The 14,450-nt window shown below is 43.1% G+C and overlaps 1 protein-coding gene and 1 long non-coding RNA gene across 3 annotated transcripts; one reads left to right on the top strand and one right to left on the bottom strand.

Moving 5' to 3' along the window:
- Positions 1 to 119: 119 nt before the first annotated feature.
- Positions 120 to 11,596, bottom strand: sall1a (spalt-like transcription factor 1a). Of its 2 annotated transcripts, none has more exons than XM_057012411.1 (3): positions 10,717 to 11,596; positions 2,553 to 5,950; positions 120 to 1,772 (listed from the first exon to the last, which is right to left on the bottom strand). In XM_057012411.1, the coding sequence occupies exons 1-3, from the start codon at positions 10,787 to 10,789 to the stop codon at positions 1,332 to 1,334; spliced, it is 3,912 nt and encodes a 1,303-aa protein (XP_056868391.1). In that variant the 5' UTR covers positions 10,790 to 11,596; the 3' UTR covers positions 120 to 1,331. The 2 variants fall into 2 exon arrangements, with proteins under 2 accessions (XP_056868391.1, XP_056868398.1); XM_057012418.1 differs by lacking the exon at positions 10,717 to 11,596 and adding an exon at positions 8,285 to 8,469.
- On the top strand, positions 8,545 to 9,343 carry LOC130513645 (uncharacterized). Its single transcript, XR_008946793.1, has 2 exons — positions 8,545 to 9,049; positions 9,240 to 9,343. It is a non-coding gene; the product is annotated as an uncharacterized LOC130513645 (long non-coding RNA).
- Positions 11,597 to 14,450: the final 2,854 nt, after the last annotated feature.

Here is a 14,450-nt window from a genome sequence, read left to right on the forward strand (position 1 = left end):
GCTTTTCTATTATTATTTCTGCTCGATTTCTATATATAAATATTTTCTTTAAAAAATATGGATTTTTGATGACATTTTGGAGAGCTTTTAAGAAGGAATGATGCAGACAAACACAATAATTCTTTTGGAAAACTGATGTATTTGATTAATAGAGTAAAGAATTACAGTATCTTAGTTGTTAGTAGGTATTAAAGTGTAGAGAAACTGGACCCATAAAGATCTTCCAACTTTCCAAGAAAGTGCATGTAACAGTCCGAAGGTTTTCAAACCCAATATATATTTATATTTATAAAAACACTATCAGTTTGTCCCCTGGCCATTATGGACTTCTCTTGTAGAAGGTACAGTATATGTACATTTACTTCCAAAGGAGTTTGTATTTCCACATCTGAATCTATTTACAGAAGCTTCAACACATAACTTTGTACTCAAATGTCAATAAGAATGCTGGGAGATAGCAGCAATGTGGAAATCCAGCGGCAAATCCAACAACTAAAGGAGATTCCTGCTCATCTGATTGGCTGTCTCGGTTCCAAGAAAACAGGAAACAGGCCAGGCCGAGTGCTCCCTTCTGTCTTGCTTTCAATAATAATAAAGTACGAGCAAAAACAAAAGTGGAAGGAGGGCAAAGAGGAAAATATGAAAGTAAGCAACTAAATACTTCATTCAGAAAAACAGTAACATAATAGTTTAACACTAAAGATCTTAGAAATGTAGCAAACTTCAATTTTTTGTCTTAAATAAAACAAAAGGTAAATAGGAATGGAAAGAAAGGAACTACCACACAGAGTCCCTCTTACACTGTTTTCATTTAGATGAATGGAGAAGGGCGCGAACACAGATGTTAGACTATCTACTAAAGATCAGTGTACATTATTTACAACACGTCTGTTTGCTTATTACAGGGTTAACGCATCACATGAACATCAACAGTTTGGTTATAGCTACAACAGACAGAAAATAACTTAATGCCAAAGTAAGGTTATCTACCCAGTTTCTACTTTTCAAAGCACATTTTAAGCACCCATACATACTCACTGTGGCTTTCAAACCAACAAAAGTCTAACTGTTAATGCTTCAACTTGGTTTCAAGCAAAGTTATACTCACTAATAAATAAGCTCCTTAAAACTATAACATGTACATTGTACAAAAAAGCCATTTGTCTTCACACATAAGTCCGTAAAGATTTTAAGATGCGCAAAGCAGTTCACCACTTTGGCCCTGTCTTGTTCAAAGTCTCTTTCTCTTCTTTTGTGTGTCTACATACAGTTTGTTTATAACATGCCATCAGGCGTCGTCATGAGTCAGAGCACAACGGGGCACATATGTTTTAACTGGTGACTATTTCTTTGTTGTCCTCCATGAAACGTGTGAAGCGGAAGTGGGCCCCATTCTCCGAGTTGGCCATTTTCTCCAAACCAGCTAGGGCGGCGTTGGGCTCCATGCTGTGAAGCTTGTCTAGGCTGCCGGTGAGGCCGCCGATAGGAGAGCTTCCTCCATTTCCCACACTGCCAGAGATGGGTGGCATGCCTCCGTTCTGGATGACGGAGATTTCATTTGTCTTCATTGCCAGGCCATTGGAGAACGCCGCACCGTACTGGTTCCAGAAACTGGATGGGTCCCCGTTGCTTGCTCTCGATGTTAAGTCCTTGTGGAAGATCTCTGGGAATTTGACTGGATTGGTGCCAAGGAAGGCCATTGGTCCGTCTACGGACAGCCTGCGGCCACGTCTGGCAGGGGCACTGTTCCACATGTGTGTGCCCATATGAACCTACAGATAGAGTGAGACAGAGAGAGAGAGAGAGAGAGAGAGAGAGAGGAGGAGAGACAGAGCAATGAAAGGGGTAGAAATTGGTGATGTTTACAAATTTGCCCACAAGAGCTGCACATGAGATGATGCAATGGAAAAAAAAAAAATAATGCTTGACTCCAAATTAAAATAGCTTCACACCCTGTGTACTGCACACCAGTAAGCTGCCTGTGCCGTGAGAAGTACCGGCATGGCGTAAACATCCTATTTTGGCAGGACTGACACATGCTGTTTAATCTAAACCTAAATTTGCTCATCTCACAAGAGGAGCACAAGGCTCTGGATAGAATTGCACTGTCCACTTTCATTCAGCTGGCTGGGATTGCATGTGACATTCCACTTCGGCCAAGACATTTTCTAAGATTTCTTTCCCATGATAAAAGTTGAAAATACTTTCATGTATGTTTATTTCAGACTTTTCTATACTTCAGACTGCTAGGCAACAGTATTACTGGAGAGGCTGAATTTCTTAGTAACAGACTGTATTTTGTGGTCACAGGAAACGGACATCAAGTAAAGCAATTTTGAAAATATTCCAATTTGATCAAGTGCAGAATGATTTATGGCAAATAACAACTCTGTATTATTTTCTTCTTCAAACATTAGCCCACAACAATCTTGTGTGATTGTGCCATTATTCCAAAAGGCTCCCCCACCCACCCAGATATAAAAGATATGACTCCAGGGCCTCTCAGTGACTCGTTTGCTCATGTGACAGTTTTCTGACGTTACAACATTTACCTTGAGGTTTCCTTTGGTGGTGAATGCCCGACCACAGATACTGCAGGCAAAAGGTTTTTCCCCTGTGTGGGTTCTCTCGTGGATCTGTAGAGCACTGGCAGATGAGAAGCACTTCCCACAGGCATTGCAGAAGTGTTGCTTCGGTGTCCTGCGTGTCGGCGCACCCGAGAGCACTGGGGATGTAGAGGCAGATGAAGTGACCAGGCTTGGAGGTGTGTCTTTGATCTCTTGATGGGAGGCATGGAGGAAGCCGTTGATCTCTGATTTGCTAAGAGAGCCCACAGAGATCAGGGAAGGTGCTGGACTGGAGGAGAGGCTTGCATTTGAGGGTTCAAAGAGCTGGGAAGGCAGATCTCTCATTTGATGGGTCAGCATGTGTTGCTTCAGATTGCCCTTAGTGGAGAAACCTCTGTTGCAGGCCGTGCATATGAACGGTCGCTCTTTGGTATGGCTTCGATAGTGAATATCCAAGGCACTCTGACAAGCAAAAGTCTTCCCACAGATTTCACATGATGTATTCTTGATGGTGCTTCGCTCACGGAATGCAAACAATGCGCCCATTGGTTCTTTAGAGGGATTGACAGATGTCAGGTCCAGGGCTCCTATGCTGGATGGGTGAGAGGGGTGCAACAGACTGGTACTGGTGTGCTCAAACGATAAGGCCCTCTGGTGCCTTTCTTCGAGGGTGGGAGATTTATGTGGTTGCGGTAGCAAGTTGATAGGGGATGGCGCCTGCATGGAGGAGGTAGATTCTGACACAGCTGGACTCCCGGCGCTTTGGCTTTCAACATCCCCTCCAAGAGATGAGGAATCATTGGTGAGGCAATCACCCTCAACCAAACCATTCACCATAGCCTTCACTTGCAGCTCCCGTGTCTCGTAAATGTGTGCAATTTCTTGGTCACTTTTCTCTTGTCCCTCCTGGCAAACTATTCTGGCAGGAGATGGTGAGTTACATAGACTGTCATGAGAGGCATCAGCTGACCTGGGTGTGTCAGGCACACTACTATCTGGGCCCTCATCCATTCCTTCCATATTATCATCAGACAAGTTCTCTAGATCGTCAAAGTTTCTCTCCTCGAATGAGCCAGTGTCCGAGGTCATGGATTCTGGGTAACTATCTGGCAGAGGGGTGTTGGGGATGTGCCCACCCATGTGCATGCGGATGTGTTGCTGTAAAACGACAGCATTTGTGAACTTCTTTTGACAAATAGGGCAGGAGTGTTGGACTCTAAGAGGAGGCATCGCTCTGTGCACACTGTAGTGAGTCTTGAGATTTCCCTTGGTGGTGAAGGCCCTGCCACAGATTTTACATTTAAATGGCCTTTCCCCCGTGTGAGTACGATAGTGCATTTTCAAAGCACTTTGGCAGCTCAGCACCCGGTGACAAATGACACATTCATTTGGGTCTGTCACCTTCCTGTCAATGTTCTCAACAAGCTGCTGAAGTTTGGACGTTTCTGACCCTTGGAGAGGATCCAGGATGCCTCCAAAGGGAAATTTAGCCTTGAATTGATCAGACATAAGCGGCATGAGTGGATTGGTCATCATGGGTGGGCTGTTAGATGTTGTGTATTCAGCAATTCTCTCTGAAGCAGAGCTCACATTTGTCACTAAGCATGAGGATTGGCTACCTTCTTCAATTCTCCCATTTGAGGTAGGCAGAGTTGCACTCTCACCCTCTTCAGACATGCCTTCATTACCTTTAGCTGAAGACTCGGCAGCACCCGAGTCACTCTTTGCAGTGACAGAAGGGTTTGTTATGGCAACTGAATGATCCTCCTTTTTGATGAAATGCGGCAGGCTTGGCATGGTTGGTGGCAACAGCATGCCAACCGAAGAGGTCAGAGTGGGCAAAACTGGTTTGCTGTCCAGCCAACTGGTGACAGGTTTCTCAGGAGGAACAGACATGCCATATGGAATGCCAGTGCTTGTTGGTATGTTGTCCAAATGCTCAGGAACTGGGTAGGGATTCATCTGGATGTGTGGATATTTTTCTTTATGACGCTGGAAATGCACCTTCAGATTTCCACGAGTGGAGAAGCGGTTGCCACAGATATTACACTTGTATGGTCTTTCACCAGTGTGAGAGCGCAGGTGGATTTGCAAGGCACTGTCGCTCCCAAAGACCTTGCCACAAAACCTGCACTTATGCTTAAAGAATGCATCGTCAGAGGTGCTCTTATGTTCAAATGATGTAACATTAGGTGGCTTACTTTTTGTCCGCTGGGCCAATGCTGCTAAAGAGTTGAGGTCCTCGACTGTGGTGCCGATGCTGGGCAGAGAGCTGGAAAACATGGAGTTTCCAGATGGGGGCTGAGGTAGAAGGGGATTCACGGCAGAGCTCAACAAGCTACGCATTTCAAATGCAGGTGTGGATGACTTAGCTAGCGAGGAGCTGCTGAGCTGAGAGTGGAGGTTACTCATATGATTGGTCCTCTTTTCAGACTGGGCATTGACTGTCGATGGCCCCAGTGTGCTAATGCTCTGAGATGTCTCACTGCTGCTTGAGTTGGACTGAGGTAGCTGTGCCGCTGCAGCCAGCTGCTTTAGGCTGCTAATACTTGCTGACTGGCTAGCGAGGTTCTGTGCTAGGCCTGCGGCTGCAGCCAGCTGTTGGGAGAGATGTGAGCTGAGTGTGGCCAGTGGGCTGGCTGCAGGCCCCATTGTGCCTGGAGCAGAATTTGGGGGTACCTGCATTTCTGGGGACTGGGAAGCCAGTAGCAATATCTGATGACGTATTTGCTCAATAAGTTGCAACTGATGGATCTGCTGCTGTTGAAGGGCTAGGAGCTGCTCCATCAGAGCTGGAACTGCCACTCTGGTGCCCCCAGTGGAACGGGCCTCTTGGGAGAACTGGGCCACAGCCACTTTGGTGCTCTGAAGATTTTCAATTATAACATTGCTGTTAATCATGGAGAAGTTTCCCAGTTCAGCCAGGCTACTCAGCTGAGGTAGAGGGATAGAGACAGCTGAGGTACCTACTGCAGGGCCGGTGCTCCTGCCGCCATGACCACTGGAGGCATTGATGGGGCTCCCACTCTCTATATGGCTACTTTCCTCCTCATGACCACTACTCATACCAGAAATATCCACATCCATGGACTCTTCTTTGTCAAGACTGCTTGGTTCCAGAAGGTCGCTACACTCTGTTTGATCAATGTTATTAGCCGTGTTATTTATTAGGTCATCTGGATTATGGTGGGGAGACCCCGGTGAGAAAGTTCCAGTGGGGGAAGTGGGATTTTCATTCACGATAAGAACTAGCTGATTCTTAGTGCAATTCTTCTGGTGCTCCTCAAGATCTGATAGTTCAAAGAATTCAGCGCAACATCTGCTACAGACATGAACGTCTGACTCCTTGCAAGGAGGGTTCTCAGAGCAAAGTTCTGCGTCCCCTGAAAAAAGAGGAAACAGGGGATTAGTGATTAGAAATGTTTTGCAGCTGAAGAAGCCGCCTTATCTCCACAAATTCCACTCTTTTTAATCTTAAATTAATCAGGTTTACACTTATCCTCCCTGATGCGTTCACAAAAACAATGATTGAAAAGCAGCAATACGCTAACAAAAATGAGAAAAAAAGCCTCATTTAGTTCTGTGGCCTCTGATACAAGATAAGTCAGGGGAAAAAATCAATTGGAACTACTCAAATATTGCTTAAACGTGATCTTTGAAGATGCACATCTGGGTTTCATCAACACAACCAAAGGCAATCATTTTCCTCAGATAATCCATCATAATATAGAATAGAGCAGAGCTCGGACACTGGGCCTTAATGAAATTTCATAGAAAGGCATTGATTTCCTATATTCCATGCCTTTCAAAGTCTACTTGTCCACTTGGCGCAAACCAGGCATTTGAAGGACTTATTAGACTTTCAATTTGCTGTCAACTTTGCTCATTTTCAGCCGAATATGGACATCTTGGACAGGTTATCTATGTGACTAAACTAATTCATATCCACTAATGCTGCAGCCACAAAGAGACACATAGGCGCTGCAGCCCTCGACATGTTGGCTTTCAACTGTGCCGTAAAGGCAACTTGTTCACAGGAAAAACAAATAAATAAATAAAAAGAAAAATGGGAGTAAGAAATGTAAACTGGGAATTTTCCAAAGTAAATAGTGATACTTTTCTTACATAATTTCAAGAAGGTTGCCGGCAAGTGAATAACAATGCCTTTACAAAGAACTTATTGTGGTGAAAAGTAAGTGTATATATATATATGTGTGTGTGTGTGTGTGTGTGTGTGTGTGTGTGTGTGTGTGTGTGTAAAAACTTAGCAAACTATTTAAAGCACATATTTATTGTTTTACATCACAATTCACGCATCAAAAACTTCACATCCAGTGCTGATGCAGCCAACTGATGTTAAAAAACTCAATGTCCTTTGAAAAGTAAAACTGCATAGTTATTTACTTATTTTTTAATTCTGCAGTCCAGCAAACTGAAAGAGTTAAGCAAGCGGAGAGGTGCGGACAAGCCGCGGCCCCCAGAGCCACTGCTGGGCTCCGAACTTTCTGAATTCTTTGTCTTTGTCTCAGTAAAATCTCGCTGTTTAACATACAAGTTGGTTTACAAATTGCATTTTTCTATGAATGTCTTTCATTGTGGCTATGGCCCTTCCACACTTTCATCATGGCCAAGAATTCATTTGCAAATGAAACCCAGAGAAGGGCAGCCCTGCCCCACAGAGAGACAGGATGCCTTCCCATTGTTCGCGCAGCATGGGAGCGGCGGGGATCGTCGGCACAGCCTGGCCCTGCTCATCTCATTCGACTCAAAGCAGATCCTGTTTAATTCAGGGATTATCTCCCTCAATGTTTCTCTGCTCAGAGACATCAGATAACACAAAGTTGCCATGACAGTAAACCCTGGCCCTCACACCACCAAACCATGCAAACAGGGAAGCTTCAACTTTAATGATAACTTTTCATGTTAAACTCCCCCTTCTACTCACCCGTCTGCTGAAAGCCCTAATTTGGAGGGGGGGGGGGGGGGAGGTTGATTCATCGTGTGAGAAATGTGTGGATTAAATAAACACATTTAACACAGAAATTAGCAAAGGGAATTCTATTTATTTTTAAATATATTCTATTTATTTATCCTGAATTTTAAAAATAGAAAAAAGAAGAAAAGTGTTCGTTCCTGTTGGTAATTTCTTTCCAAAAAATAGGACAGAGTTTTAAAATAAATAATTAAAAAAAATGAACAAACTTCAGCTACTCTCGACATTTGCCTTGTGATGATTATGGAGATTAAATTGAATAAAAATGTGCAGTTCAACGCGCTTCTGCCTGTTTTTCACTAACTCTTATGTTTGGAAACAAAATAGTTCCTGATTATCAGAAGTGACCAATGACTCAACATTTGCTGTTTTAAATCACACAAAAGTATGTTTTAAGCAGAACAGTTACAAAAAAGGATTAAACCAATACATGACCACAAATCCACTCTTCACGTAAGACTGGTACAGCAAACAGGGCAGATCGCAGTATGAGGATTAATTCCCAAAATGGCAAGGATTAACTCAGAATTAAAATTAAGATGAAGTCAAGCAGGAATAAAGATGGAGTCCCTAAAACATCCATCTTTATTAAAAGCACATTGTAAGTGATGCTGAAGGTTAAAGGGCAGCAGAAGAGACAGAAAACAGCGAAACAAAGTCTGAATATGAAAGACAGGAAAGTGAGGGTTAGTCAAAAACAGTTGAGAGCTTTGATAGAGCCTACATTATTTTTTCGCAGGGGCCCTCTGTTAGCCTCTTGACACTTGTAACTTCAGGAGCCTTTCTGCTCTCATCGTCTCCAGCCCACAGGTCTCATCCCACTGAGCACTAGATGGGGTTCCACTAACGTGCCTTGGTCCAGAACAAAAGTCCAGTTGAAGAAGCTCGGCCCTGGTGACATGCTTAAAGCTTAAGGGGAGGGCGGAAAAGCCAAAACAAGTCCTTCAGGCTACACCTTGACTCACAACGCACAAACACTGGCAACAGGACAAGCGAACGCACTGTCTGTTTGCATTGGAACAACGGGACAAAGGGGTGCTGCCCTGCCAATCTGGCCTCTAGGGGGGCCATGCAGATAGGGCAAAGGGGATGGACAGAACATTGATAAGGCCTCATGCTCACACTTAAATAAAAAAGCGGAGGCCTTGCTGGGCCGTCTGCAGCTCTGATCACTAGGGTCACTGGCGAGGCAGAGGGAAACACACTGAGTCCTGAACTCTCTTCACCTCTGCTCAGAGGGACACTTGCAAAGGTTAAAACAGCTCAACATCCCACCCTCTGGGGCTCTCACTCCGACCTCCCAGGAGCCACGGCCCCCTGCATCACCCATTTGCAACTACAAATACAACGATTCTCTTTTTTTCTCCGCGTCCAGCTTGCACAGCTCTATCACACCGCCTCCGCTGAAGAAACATCATCCAGATCCAGAAAAGGACATTCTAAGGCTGCATGACAGAGAAAGTTTGTCCCCTGCAGGCCAGCACTGCTGGTAAAAGCATCTCTTCATTTGCTTGATAAGATTAATGGAAAATACAGGAAAATGAAAAAAGAGAGATGGGAGATGGTTCTTAAAATCATGTCAATTCGACCACAAATGCACAAATGCAATTCTATGACATCCTTCTGAGATGTGTTTAATTCAAATTACCTGCACCTTTTTGTGTTTTTGTTTATTGCAGGAGGCTAACAAACAAAATGGCTTTAAGAAGACTGCATTTATTCAATTTAGAGGCCTTGTTCAACAGGTCAGACCAATGCAACCGAATAAAAACATGTATAAAGATTTTGTTTTAGTTATTGATGGAGTAGAATATTTTTTAAAAAATAGAGCTAAATTCGATCAAACTGCAGGACCAAAGATAAGCCTTATTTTACATCAAATGCTCGTTTTTGTTTCTCCAGAAAAATAAACACACGCTATTTATTTTCCTGGTATTGACTAATGGGTTGGGAAGTCCAAAAGTCGGTCATCAAGAAAATACACGTTACACGCAAAGTCCTTCTACAACCAACATTTACGTCCTACCAACACATCACATTACGTGCTTCGGTTTTTGGTGGATTTCTTCAGTAAAACGACGTTACATCAGATTTAAATTCAGATCAAGTAGTCTGTGAAACCTTGGACGTCTTTATTTTTTACCAACATAATACTGACAATACCGACAACAACATCCTTCACTTCCTTTTTGGTAATTAAAGAACATTTTAACAAAATGTTTTTGCGAGTGTCAGCGGTTCTAAAAGCTCAAAAGTAAAAGCGAACTGTGTTGTATTAAAACGGTTCATTTAAAGAAGAAAATGATAAAATAATTTCGTACGTTTTTCAAAAGAAACTAGACCTCTATGCGAGTCAGTGAGAAATTAGTTTTTGTTCTGCCGATTCAACAGAAAGTCACGGACGAGCAGCCGAGGCAGAGAGGATGTGTTCGGTGTCTGGGAGGGATGAACGATCGTTACACCACTTTGTCTTCCTTTCATCCAACTTTTCCCACCGAGAAGAAACATTAGTTTCCAAACCGGGGAACGGTTGTTTAGACTAATAATTTTTATTTATTTATTGGGTGGGGGTGCAATATGTCCGATTTGCAGAGCTGGACATGAACACTTCTATGTCCGACACGGACGGCTCCGGCACCGAGGCACAGTTAAGTGTCCCGGCTCGGTGATCCATCTCGGCGCACCGAGCTCGACCAGAGGGCGCACAGAAGAACCAAAAAGCACGACGTTTGCTCGCTTCAAAAGAGGGAAAAAGTTGCTTTAAACAACGTTTGAATCTAATATTATCTACGGAAAAAGTTTTTTAAAAAACTTTTTTTTTTACAACACATTAATAATGAGACCAGTATTTCATTTACCCAGCTACCGATTTTAGTAGTTACCTTTACGAAATATAAAGTTAGAAAAAAAAAAAACCAACAAAACCTAAACTGTTTTAAATTCTATTGGGCACAAATTTAAGTAAACGTGGAACGTTTGAATCTGTGAAAAGTTACAAAATTGTATCACCAAAACGCCGGAAAAGAAAGTTTTGAAATAAAGTCCAAATGACACTGCTATTAGGTGTTGTTGATCCAGACACACGGAAGCGACAAAACAGCCCAAAACGTCTGATATTCGGGGCTCCTTGATAAACAAGAGATCGGTTTGACTCACCATTGTGTTCCGATAAGGGCAGATGAGGGTCGGATTGGAAGTGTTGCGGCTTCGCTTGTTTCCTCCGCGACATGCTGGCTGGCACATCAGCAGGCAAAGAATAAAAAAATGACTACAAAACCTTCTCAAAAATTACGTAAATCGAGCCCATCCACCGCGCATGTGCCCCGTTATGATTATCAATAATGCTCTGTGATTAATCATACGAGGGAGGAGGAGGAGGAGGGGGGTTCTTTGAAAGGCGATTGGCAATTCGCCAGCCCCCCTCCTATTCAAACGAAGTCTCTTTAATCAATTAGCTCCTGATTTGCTGGGGACTCTTGTCTCTCTCTCAGCTCCTACCCAATGAGTTGATCCGTATGGGAAGAAAGGCTGGGTTTTCCAAACTCCCTTTAGATATGGTTTAACCCCTTCTGTTAGTCAAGTCACAGTTTATCTTGACTACAGGGGAATGTCAGCGGCTGCGACACTAGAGTTCAATCTTTCACAATGATCAAGCAGCGCCGGCAGGTTTCCTCCGCTTTAATTTTCCTCCAACATAGATGTTGAGTGACCGGACGATCGCAGCTCAAACCTCCGCGATCTCCCAACAACTTTCTCTTCTGTCCAGCCGCAGTCCGTCCTCCGCTCTTGTATTGAGAGCGCTGTAATTTGGCTCTTGTTGCGCCGATCACCGACACCTAGTCTCTTTAGAGTTTCACTCGCGGCTCCCGGTGCGCCGTGAGCGTGTCCCATGCGTAAATGGCACCGCAACGCGTCCCCAAAAGTCCACAGAGTGCTCTTACGTCCAAAACTGTTTCATTTGATTTTTAGTAGTCGAAGAGGGGGATTACTAAGTAACACGTTTTCATCACACACAGCATTCCGCGAATAAACAAACTTTGAGGGCCCGTGTAGCGGTGGGACGAACGCGGAGCCCGGCCCACCGACCACCTGATTGGTCACAGGGCTATTCAGTCAGGATGCCATTCATCCCCACCTCCTCCCTCGACTCAACGTGCTCTCTCTCTCTCTCTCTCTCTCTCTCTCTCTCTCTCTCTCTCTCTCTCTCTCTCTCTCTCTCTCTCTCTCCTCTCTCTCTCGTTCTTTCTGGTTGCGCGCAGCAGCAGACCCAAACGCCTTGTGCGCGCTGGGATGATCACTGCTAAAGACAACAGAGACAAGTCTTTTTACCCGGACAAGGAAAAATCCGTCTATTAATTTCAGTTTTTTAATTTTTTTAAAACGCCTGCTCGAGGACGTATCAGCGTATTATAATGTCAACATCAATTAAAGTTTTGGAACGTCTCAATTCGTTAATGACGTTATTCGGTTAAATTGGAAAAAAACAAGCCTCTGCAATCGCATGTCAAATATTGTGAAAGTGTTTTGTTGTACAGAAAGATAGATATAATTTATTGATCCCAAACTGGGATGTTTGCTAACTCATTCAAAGGATCATTTTATTTAAATCAGAGCAAATTTATAAACAATGAAATGCTTCAAATCTCAGCAAAAAAGAAGAAAGCAGTTGCTCTCTTATTATTATTATTATTATATTATTATTATTATTATTATTATTATTATATTATTATTATTATTATTATTAATGCACTTACAGAAGTGCACCTTCGCTGGGGATGTTTTTAGAGGGCAAGAGGTCCCGGGGGAGTCTCATGTGAGCGCTGAGTCGAGCAGATTTATTACACGAAAAAGATAAACGAAGCTCTCAGTCGAGCTGATTTTGAGAAATGAAGATAATAACGTTACTATAGGTGATGCCTCAGATGCCATTATTTTTCACTGAATATTTAAAGAGCGGCTGCAGGCTAGATGGATCCGCTCCTCTCTTGTGTCAGCTATCTTTTAGTTTCGACTAGCCTTACTATTTACTTATTCATGAAAAAAGGCAAAGAACGAGGGAAATCAAATACTTCTGATGGCCGCTGCAGTGATCACCCTTATTGATGAGTTATGTCAAAATATGTAAAACAATAATATTTCTTAAAATCCGGCCTGGAAGGCGAGTACAAGTGCTTCTCAGGTAAATATAATTGTGACTAAAAATGAGCAAATTACTTTTATAGGGGGAAGTTACCGTGTGGAAGTGTGTGTAAGAGTGGGTGCGCGCACAGACGGCTGAAAAGCTAGAGAAATGATGTGGACTAAACCTGAAACTGCTGGGAGAGGGAAAAAAGGGGTCTGCAATATTGTAATGTCCCGGGCGGGGAAATCAATAGGCAGTTAATTGATGTGAGTGTTGGTGTGAGATTGTAAACAGGGTGATTTGCAGCCCAGCCGAGCAGGAGACATTTTAAATGGGATTCACTCGGGACGGCAAGGATACAGTGTTAACAATCATGAGCTAAATGACACACAGGCAGCCAGCAAATGTTAGGGGATGAAAAGTTTGTAGCTCTGTCCTCTTTAAAAATATGGAATATTTATGATTTGGATATGTGTTATTGTTCTGGACAATTCGACAGTCTCGGAATATTAATTACAGTCTGAATCCCAATTATGTCGATTTTTTAAACTCAAATCTTTACACAGAATATGTAATCTTAATTGGGAGTAATAATAACAAACTTAATAAAAATATGATAATAATTCCGAGTGTCGTCTGCAGCATTCATTCAGGCCCTTGTTATTCCTCAAAGCCTCCATGAATATGAGTGACTTGGCTCTGCAGCAGAAAATGACATTTTAAAAAAAAGTGCACTGCCGTTTGCGCAATCGATGTTGTGCGCAGCACAGGACAGGAGGTCGGGCGCGGGTGTCATCATTCACTATTATCACTGGCACCCCATGATTGATCCTATAGCTCAGAATCACTTGGGCGCATAATGTGATAGTTACAGCCGGAATGTCCCAAACCGGAGCCGTTAGTGATGCCGGAGCCGCGTTCAACACGTGGTACCTTTAAACGACACCGCTGCTCCTGCTTCTCCCCAAGAATTACAACTAGTTGGATCGGACTGCGTGTATGTGTATGTGCGCGCGTGTGTGCCCGCGCGAGCGCGCGTGTCTGTGTATGAGATAATCCCACTGGATCAGCAGCACCAACTATCAGTACACGTGTTATTAAACATGGGTTCTTTTTTCTTTCTTTTTTTTTAAAAAAACAAACAATTTTATTTATGGTCCGACAATAAGAAAATAAGAATTTGTGAAAATAAGAGCTACAAATTAAAGAATCCTGAGGCATTCACTGGGACTGAAATGTTATTTATCACTGACAATACATATGAGGCAGTCCACAATCTTCGTGTGGCTGGCTAAAGTATCGTACGTGAGGGTAGTTGTGACAGGAACTGCTGGATCCTTTGACCCCCCCCATCCTGCCGTAACACAAATATCAAGAAGCGCAAAGCCTTATTAATGGCATGCTGACGTCTTTCAAAAGGATTAGGAGCTTGATTAAAGGGATTGTTCTAAGCTGGCCTCATGCTCAAAGAAATAAATATTTTCCTCGTGTAGAGTTGCAGCGTAGCTCAGATGGTGTGTGAGACATGAAAGGTTGGAGAGCTGTAATAAGAATGACAAAAAAAGTCTAAATATATAAGTATATTCTCCAAATCAGCACAAAAACACAGTCCATCATTTAAAAGTTGAACTGCATATTGAGGTTATATGTTTCTATGAGAATTCTAAGAAAATGATCATTGGGTGTTGGATGATATTTCGGTGGTGAAGCTGCCCAAACTCGCTCAGTTTTGCCACTGAAGAAACCAGTTTGATAAATGATCTGCATT

Source organism: Takifugu flavidus, chromosome 2 (genome assembly GCF_003711565.1).
Source record: "Takifugu flavidus isolate HTHZ2018 chromosome 2, ASM371156v2, whole genome shotgun sequence".
Classification (NCBI taxonomy): domain Eukaryota; kingdom Metazoa; phylum Chordata; class Actinopteri; order Tetraodontiformes; family Tetraodontidae; genus Takifugu; species Takifugu flavidus.